The 10,054-nt window shown below is 34.7% G+C and overlaps 1 protein-coding gene across 1 annotated transcript; it reads right to left on the bottom strand.

Moving 5' to 3' along the window:
* Positions 1 to 6,616: 6,616 nt before the first annotated feature.
* LOC126631369 (uncharacterized) lies at positions 6,617 to 9,834 on the bottom strand. Its single transcript, XM_050301516.1, has 3 exons — positions 9,756 to 9,834; positions 7,457 to 9,392; positions 6,617 to 6,643 (listed from the first exon to the last, which is right to left on the bottom strand). Exons 2-3 carry the CDS (start codon positions 9,383 to 9,385, stop codon positions 6,617 to 6,619), a joined length of 1,956 nt encoding a protein of 651 aa, XP_050157473.1. The 5' UTR covers positions 9,386 to 9,392; positions 9,756 to 9,834.
* Between the last annotated feature and the right edge of the window lie 220 nt (positions 9,835 to 10,054).

Below are 10,054 nucleotides of genomic sequence, written 5' to 3'. Positions count from 1 at the left end.
AGTCATTAGGATCCTTACCTGTATCCACAACATTAACCTCTGTCGTCAAGCCAAAACCAGGTAGGGTATCCTCATCATCATCAGAATCAACATGGTCAGTATTATTTCCTTCACTAGCCTTATCTCCAATCTCACCTGTAAGAGTATTATTCAAATTGCAAGGTGGGGAAACAGAGGTATTACCAATATTATTGGTTGGTTGTAACTCTAGAATCAACACGTCTGCATTTGTCTCTAACTGTCCATGATGCACTACCGACGAATCAATTACCCTGTCAACCAACACACTGAACTCATTATTCACAACACTCATTAGTATTTGATTCGAATGAAAATGAAAAACATAAAAATAAAAATAAAATAAAATAAATTGTCTTTCAAGTATTACATACCCTAAAATAAAGAGCCTAATGAAAAAAAAAAAAAAACATTAGTACATTAATGTTCAAGGATATGCAAAATGAAGGAAGCTGTGTTTCAATGTTGAAGATGCAATCATGAGTGTTTATATATACTTCACCATTTTTAGACTTGTACATTAATGATTATGAATTTTATTTATTCTGAACTCCCATAAAAATACGATTCATGAGGGTTTTTATGGTTCCAAAAATGCAAACGGTGATGTACCCATCCTCAAAGTGTAGAGGATGCGATTACGAACGTTTGCCTAATTTTACACGTTTTTCGCCCTTGTAAATTAATTATTATAATTCTTAATGTGATTGGTACTTTAAAATTACTTGATATTTTTATCTTTAATGTGTTTTATAATTTTTTAAATCTCATTCTTTGCCTATAGTATACTATAAAAATAAATAAATAAATAAAACTTAAATTTTTTAAATTTATATAGAATAATAATACAATAATACATATTTAAAATATAATATATGCATATACACTATGGCTATTGTATTTTATAGTAAATTTTTTTTAGTAGTTTAAAATGTCAAAATCATCAAAATTGCAATTTTTTTTAACCTGTCGAAACTGATTACTCGCGTGTCATCCTTATGTAAATCTATTAAGGACTCGTTATTAACGGGTCCTTATCGTGTGATCCGATAACGACCTAATTAGTTATTGTGTCAACCCAAACTCCGTTATTTTCGTATCATTTATGTGTCGTATTAATGGATTGTATAAAAAATTGTCAAGTTTATCCAAAACTATTCCCAATAAATAATAAAAGAAAAATAAATTTACATAAGTTTTACAAATTGCGAGTTCAGAAAAGGTGGTAGGTTTGAGTTTTTGGGTTTCTCTTCTAATGCGAACACTTATTATACTTTTAGACTTATATTCTTATATTTTGAATTTTAAGATTTGAGTCAATACATTATAAACATTTGACTCATTTGAGTTTTGACAATTTGAGTAGTTAGGTCAATAGCAATTTCAGCATCATTGCTCTTGTCATCTAAAAGCCATATTTTTCTTGTTTGACCTCTACTCTGGCCTCAATTTCATATTGAAATCCAAATTTGAGTTTCACTTTTTAAGATTTATATATGAGTTTTAAGTCTGTGGCGCGTTAACACGACCAACCCTGAAATTTCAGTGCCCAATGCGAGCCATTAAAAAGGGACCTAAAAAATGACCCTTGAGCTCTTAGGCACTATAATGCATTGTACATTCATATAGATTATTTTTTTTGGATAAATAATTACTAATTGATTATTATATCACGTTGAGATAATGCAAGAATGTAACAAAGAATAAAACACCAAACATAAATTTCATGAAAATATAAATTTGATAATTGTATCACATCACTGAAATATTATTTGCCTTGCGTTTTTAGCCACAAAAGTACTAATTAAGTTTACAAAGTCAAGGTTATCTTTAATCTTTTTTTTTTTTTTTTTTTGTGACATAGTTGACCGAAGGTAGGATTTGATGAACTCCAACTTTGTAAAGCTTCTTTCTAGAGGCACTTGTACGTAATTGATATGGTCAACAATATTCTATAAGCAATGTATGCATTCAAGAAACCTAATTGTTAAGTAAAAATGGCAAGATTTAAAAGAATTAAAAAAGGGAGAGATAAAGGAAAACACGTCTCCTTTTCCTAGATGTATAGTAGAACCTCTATATTTAAAACCCGATAAATTAATAACCTCGCATAAATAATATTTTTGGCCTGTCCTGATTTGAGGATAATGTGATAAATTAATAATTCATTAAATTTATAAGATAATACATTATAAGAAATCCATCTCACGTAATATATAAATTAATAATTTCTTTATACATAGTGTTTTTACTTAGTTAAATGTTCATAAAATAATATAGTGTGGTACATTAAATAATGTACAATCTATTTTTAAGAAAATAGTAGATTCATGAATTTTACTTAGTTAAACAAATACATAGAAGTGTTAGTTCGTAAAACAAAGAGAGTATATACAATGTACAATATTTAAGAAAATAAAGAATACCTTGATAAAATAGTAACTTATTTTCCTTGATAAAATAATAAGTTATTAATTAATCGAAAAATTAATAAACTATTAATTTATCAATTATTTAATATTAGCTAAATTAACCGATTTTCTTTATTCTCCATGCTAATAATTTATGGAGGTTTAAGTGTATTTCGATGGATTATGCTTCCTAATTATAGTTGGATAGGCTCGATTGGTTAAAGTTGGAACTTTTATTTTGTATGTCATAAATTTGAAAAAAAAAAAAAAATATATATATATATATATAAAGTAGAGCACAACCCTGGGTTCCAAACTACAAACATCAAGAAATATTACACACTTTATTTCCACCACCCCAACTACTTGTTTTTTTTTTGTCAACCACTACTTGTTTGTTAAATATGGCTAATTTATTTATTTATTTATGTTATACGTACAGCCCCGCGGGAGATCGAAGGTCCTAAGCAGTCGCCTTATCTGATTGTAGCATTGAAAATGTTTGAACTTGTATATTTAAACGGTTAAACTAAATAAGATTTGAGTCTAAATTTTTTAATATATTAGAAATGGCCTAACATGCATGTCAGCAAATTGAGTTGTTGATCTAGAATATATGAGGGAGATATCAATGTCATTTAATTGTGACATTAAATGACCAAGAACCCTAACAAAAAGTGAACGCACCAAGGAATGCTTAGGTTCCATCATTTAGTTCACAGCTCAAGGATTTTCAAGAATAATACCTTGATTGATTGACCTGGAAGCTAAATCTCAATTTAGTCCACAAATTGAATGGACTTTCTAATATGAATCTATTACCTATAAATGTAGTGAGCTCCATAGCACATGGTGGTTGGAACCAAATTCATTGTCTCAATTAGCCTTAATAGAGCAATTTATGTTGCATACACAACTATGTGTAACTTGCCGACTTGTCGAATGTTGAGTCATGCATACATATATAGTTCTTGGTGCATGTCGAATCATCTGAATCTACTACGCATCTTTAATCTATTCATACGTATCATTTCCAACTTATAGTACGTACATCACGTTAAACTCACTAATCATTTTCAATGTTTCCAAAATAGATCAGCCAGTGCTGATTTGGGCTCGGGTGTTCGAATTGAATTCATGACCCACTATTTGGAAGTAGTGGCGAAGCCAGGATTTCCCGAGGGGAGAGGCGAAATTCAAAAGAGTGCAATGTTCATCGAAACGGTTGCCTTCACATTAGAGATTACAAAGTTTTGAGTCAATATTCATAACAGAAAAGTCTCTTTACCAAAAGCGTTGTAAGTTGTAATATCAAAGTCATGTAAGAAGCTTAAATTGGTTAGGATTAGATTCTAAAAAACGTTAGGCGCTAATCAGGCAGCGAACTGGGACCTAGCAGCTAGGCGTCTAGGCGAGATTTAGGTAGGAGCCAAGATGGATTTAAATAAATTTCTTTTATCGTAAAATAAGCATATACATTATTTCTTAAAAAATCAATACAATATTAATAGATAATGTGAGAGTTTAAGATAAATACGCTAGGGTCTTAAAAAGAGGGAAAAAATACATACCAGAATAATTAAAAAAAAAAAGAGCGAAATGGGTTAACAAATCACAAAAAAAAGGTGGGGTCATAAGAATAAAAAGAACAACACTTGAATACTGACTAATCAGTAGTCAATTTACTCACTATGACAGATGGCCTAATAACATTATAACACCTGTCTATTTAATATTTTCCCAGGATAATACTTGGGTAATCAACAGTGAGTACCCAATTTCACTGACTTCTTATGTGGAGAAACCATTTTACAACACCTGTCCTTTAAAGTTTCTCCAAGCACTCTGCTATTCTTGTAACCAAACAATCGACTCTTCTTTTAAACATGTGACCAAACACACTCGGTCTTCCTTCTCCAACTCCAACAAGTCTGTCAAATACTTCCATCCCAGGGCTTATTCTTCAGCCCCAAACCTCTCTTCTCCAAAGACCCACCTCCAGTCCCTCTCTTCTCCCGGCGACCTCACCCTGAAATCCCTCTCTTCTCCGGAGACCCGCTTCTAGTCCTCTTTTCTCTGGAGATTCACCTCCAGTCCTTCTCTTCCCCATTTATTTTTTTCAAAATCATTAACTGTAAAGATTATTAATCAAAAAAGCCAAAGATCAATTTTTGAAATCATCAAAATCCAATCTTCATAATCACTGTATTCATTGTCTTGGAGGAGAGGATTGGGATGAGGTCGACAGAGAAAAGAGGGATTCAGCGTGAGGTCCTTCTGGGAAGAGAGAGATTGGGATGAGGTCGACGGAGGAGAGAGATTGATGGGAAAATCTGGGTTGGATTTGACGTTGCGGGAGGTAGGAAGAACGAATGGGTATGTGATTGACGGAGCAAAGTTCGACGGAAGTGAGAGGGCCGGGATTTGGGGGGGTAGCTTTGCTGCTCTCTTTGTCTGTAATTGGTCGTGAGTGGCCTGCAAGTTGAGAGAGAGTAAAGAAGGTTGAATGGGGACACGTAGTCCCCCCCCCCCCCCCGCACCATATATATTTTTTTTTTCAAAACAGATGAAATGATGCCATTTGGTGTCAGTTTTTAAATTTTTTTTTAGCAGGACCAAAACGACGTCGTTTTGGCCTGGATTTAAAAAAAGAAAAGAAAAAAGAATCCAGTTGCAGAGAACCAGTTCATCTGAAGAACAGAACAGACGGAGCGGAGGGGCTGGGTTTCCGGGAGGGGGGGCTGAACCTGCGCTGGGGCTGTGTTTTTCGGTGAGGGGAGTGGCGGCCGCCACTCCTCGCCCTCACATGGCTTCACCACTGTTTGGAAGAAAATGTTGATGGATATTAAACTCACCGATTTGACGTGATGTATGGCTTTTTTGATCAAATACCATCGTTTAAGTATTTTGTTAAAAAAAAATTAATTTTAGAGACGCTTATAGTATTTTGTTAATTTTTAAAATCTTTTCTATTTAGAATAGGACCTCTAGGACATTAGGTTTATTATCTTTCATATTATCAATCAGGAAACTTTGAAGTTTTTTTGTGTGGTGTTGTGGGTTCTAATTCTGCTATTCATATCTTCATTCTATTCATATATATTCCAACTTATAGTACATCGCATTAATTCCACTAATCATTTTCAAATTTTCCAAAAGAAATTATGGACGAAAGAACGGAAGGGAGGAGCCACTTCATAGTTCATAAGAACAAATTAAGCATTGATTGTAAAATGGTTTTATTTTTTCAAATTATTTTACTGATGCAGTTTTAAATGATAGAATTTACTTTAAACTAAATTGGGACAACTTTTTTAATAGGATTTTCTCCCTTTCTATTTTCATCACCTTTTCTCCCCTTCAACCATCACACTTTGCTTTTTGTCTTATTGTTTTTATAAAAAAAATCAAAATAAGATGTTGATGTGGTTTAATCGTACGTTCAAGTATAAAGAAAGAGAATGAAAGAGAGATTAAGAAGGAAGAAAATCTTTCTCCTATCTTTTATTTGAGGATCTGCACCCTACCCTGCGCTCATGTGAGTTCATACGTAAGGTGGCAGAGGATAATTCATAACTGCAAAAGGAACTTGCAGGAATGGAGTAGAGGCAAGTCTAAAGGGAGAAAAATTGAAATATCGAATTTGACCAAGGCCCTTGACAATCTGCAAATGGATTGGGCAAACAATGCGGATCAAATTCGGGAGACCACTGCTGAAATAGATCGACTTGAGGCTCAAGAGGAACAATTCTGGAAGCAACGATCGACGATCAAGTGGCTCCAAGCGGGAGACTCAAACACGGCATTCTTTCATCACTCAACAGTGCAGCGAAGTAGACATAACACAATCAAGAAGCTCAAGATATCTAATGAGAATTGGGTGGAGGGTGAACGTGGAATTCGATCCACAATTGAGGAATACTTCAGGAATCTTTTCACCACAGGGGGACATCGTGACTGGGGTTCTCTTCTTGATTGTGTAAAGCAAGTGGTTACAGCAGAGATGAATGAAGTTCTCACGTGGCCAGTCGATGATGAGGAGCGCTGTGTTCCAGATGGGCAACCTTAAAGCCCCGGGCCTTGATGGATTTCAGGGTGTTTTTTTTCAATCATTCTGGGAAATCATTTCTCCAGAGGTTAGGGGATTGGCTGCAGACTTTGTCAATGGAAGTACTAGCCCGATTGACTTAAATGACACCCACATCATCCTTATCCTGAAGACCCATCACCCTGATACTATGAATCAGTTCCGGCCCATAAGTTGTGTAATTACTCATGCAAGGTGTTATAAAAAATTCTAGCAAATCGGTTAAAACTGTATCTCCCAGCCATTATTTCACCTTGCCATAACGCCTTTGTAGAAGGGAGACTGATCCAGGACAACATCATAATCACTCATGAGCAGTGGCGGATCCAGGAATCTTACCCCAAGGGGTCGCAGTGTAAAAGTTCAAATAAAAATTTAGGATGGAAAAACATATTGAAAATGAAATCATAGTACTTTCATTCATAATTCATAATGGAAACAATATTACAAACTATAATTGTCCACGACGAGGTTTCATATTTTGAAAACGAAGCATTATAGCTTCATTTTCAATACAAGCAAAAATATCTCTCTCAATATAAACAAGCAAGCTATCACTCAACCATTGATCTCCCATTTTGTTCCTAAGTGGACCCTTAACAATATTCATGACAAAAAATGCTCTCTCCACTGAAGCAGTTGCAACTGGTAAAACTAAAGACAATGTAATGAGCAAATATACATAATTGAATACTTGATGCATCCTTGTCTCCACCATTTTTTTTGCAAGATCACCAATCCCTTCCAATTGAGAGAAATCACTACTGGAACACACATAATGAATATAAATCTCAAGTTGATCTTCAAGTGCCAAACGATCTTCATCCGAAAAGTCTTGAGGATAAAATTGAGCAAGACGAAGTAACTTGGGTTTATCAAAAGCTACAAATGAATCTTTCGGACTCAAACATGCCATACAAATAAGCAACTCGGTATTTACCTCATTAAAGCGATCCTCTAACTCCGTAATTTGCTCATCAATGACATAAATAAAGAGCTCCACACGATAATGATGACGATTTGTCTTTATTGGAGCATAACGCCTTGACCTCCCTGGAAGTATAAATGCCTCTTCCATGTTAGGAACATCAATATGATGTTTTTCACAAAAAGAAGATACTTCATCAACCAATGCATCGAACCCATTATTCCTCATCCAATATAGCTTTTCCTTGCATGATTTCACTAAAGCCATTGCATTCACAATTTCTTGATCTTTCCTTTGCAATGCTTGTGACAAATTATTTGTGAGTCCCAATATGACTTTCATCAAGAAAAGGTGAAACACAAACTCAAAAGTAAGTATCTCTCTCATTAACTTATTTGCTTCACCCGCACTTTCATTGGGATTATCATCAATAACCATTTGAAGCACATGAACCACGGATGAAAACATAGAAATGATGCTAATCAAGGTACCATAGTGTGAGTTCCATCGTGTGTCACCGGCACGTTTGAGAATTGTTTCTTGATTTAAGCCTCGCCCTGTTATAAGACAATCATTTTCAAAAGCTATCACAAGCTCCGTTATAAGACAATCATTTTCAAAAGCTATCACAAGCTCTTCTTGAAGTTGCCCTCTAAGTGAATCACGCCGCTTGCAAGATGCTCCAACATGATTAACCACACTATTAGCCGTTGCAAAAAAAGAGGCAATGTCTATATTCTTCTTTGCTACGGCAACAAGAGCTAGTTGAAGTTGATGAGCAAAGCAATGAACATAATATGCACAAGGTTGTTCTCTCAATATCTTTGTTTTAAGGCCATTCAACTCACCTCTCATATTGCTAGCACCATCATAACCTTGTCCTCGTAGCTTGGAAATGCTCAAACCGTTGCGAGAAAACAATGTGTCAATAGCATCCTTTAGTGAACTTGAAGTAGTGTCGGTAACATGTTGGATACCCACAAATCTTTCAATTACATGCCCGTTGTCATCCACATAACGCAACACCATAGCCATTTGCTCTTTCACAGACACATCACGTGCTTCATCCACCAATATTGAAAAGAATCTATCTTTTAGACCATCCATGATAGCATCAAGTGTTTCAAGGGCACATGAATTCACAATTTCTTTTTGAATGGAAGGAGCTAGTAATTTGAGATTCCCCGGAGCATTTTCCATCACAACTTCTCTAACTTTATCATTATTATCTGCAAGGAATTGCAATAACTCCAAGTAATTTCCCCTATTGCTTGAAGTGGCACTTTCATCATGGCCACGAAAAGGAAGACCTTGTCGCAATAAAAACTTAGTGCACTTGATTGAAGCAATCAAGCATGTGCGATAAGTCTTACGAGCTTGGTCAGAGTGTTTGCTCACTGCCGTTTCAATATGTGTAGCTTGATTCATCAAATTTGTAGCAGCTTCTCTAGCCTTATTATGAACACTCCCAACCGGTCCAACATGCATCTTAAATCTTTCTCTCCCTTTCTTCGAATTCTTAAATCCATCTCCAGTGAAAGCTTCACTACCCACTTGTTCAAAATTGGTTTTAAAGAGATAGCAATAGAGACAAAATGCCGCATCTTTAGATACACTATACTCCAACCAATCAAACTCATCAAACCATTGGGGAATGAAGCGTCGATTAATTCCCGACATATTAGTTATTGGGAAATTATGACCTCTAGGTTGACAAGGTCCTTTTTGTAGATATAATCTTCGGACCTCATCTCTCATATTAGCATCATAATCTATTATTCGAGTTCTTAATCCAGGATCCGCTTGAAGATTACCCAAAACATCATCTAACTGACTTTGTCTTGAACTTGGAGTTCTTGAACTACCAACAGTATTTGAACTATCAACATTATTCGAACTACCCGAACCCGATGATGACTTTCTCTTAAAAAACCGTTCCATAATAATGCTACATATACAAAATATTCAAAATAAATACTCACAATATAAACAAACCATAAACATAATCAAAATAAATATGAATTGGATTTCAATTAAATTAAATATATTCTACATATACAAAATATTCAAAATAAATACTCACAATATAAACAAACCATAAACATAATCAAAATAAATATGAATTGGATTTCAATTAAATTAAATATCTCATCTTGCATTCTACATATACAAAATAATGAAAATAAAAAATCACAATATAAACAAACCATCAATAAAAACTCACAATAAAAACTCACAAAATAAATATGAATTGAATTTCAATTAATTAAATATATTCTACATATACAAAATATTCAAAATAAATACTCACAATATAAACAAAGGGAGGAGATGGAGTTGGAGCCGCCAGCAGGGGAGCAGCAAGGGAGGAGATGGAGTTGAGGGTTTGGGGGCAGCAACAGCAAAGGAGGAGAGGAGTTGAGGGTTTGGGGGGATTGAGTTAGGGTTGGAGGATGAGAAAACAAAAGAAATTGGGGCTTTTGATTGTATAGGAGTCGGGTAGGAAGGCTGGGACTGGGGGGGACACGATGGGAATTTCTTTTTTCTTTTTTTTGTTTGGCCTGGCCCAAAACGACGCCGTTTTGGCCAGGTCATTTAAAAAAATTTCCT

This window comes from Malus sylvestris, chromosome 8 (assembly GCF_916048215.2).
Source record: "Malus sylvestris chromosome 8, drMalSylv7.2, whole genome shotgun sequence".
Classification (NCBI taxonomy): Eukaryota; Viridiplantae; Streptophyta; class Magnoliopsida; order Rosales; family Rosaceae; genus Malus; species Malus sylvestris.
Note: the sequence above shows the minus strand (reverse complement) of the source record. Positions and strands in the feature narration are given on the sequence as shown.

Bases quoted from the DNA above. Each gene is read 5' to 3' on its own strand.
- LOC126631369 (XM_050301516.1), bottom strand. From the start codon at position 9,385: ATGGAACGGTTTTTTAAGAGAAAGTCATCATCGGGTTCGGGTAGTTCG. The intron at 6,644-7,456 runs GTAAATACCGAG...ATGGGTCTTCAG, and splicing joins TAGAGGATCGCTTTAATGAG to GATAAGGATGATGTGGGTGT.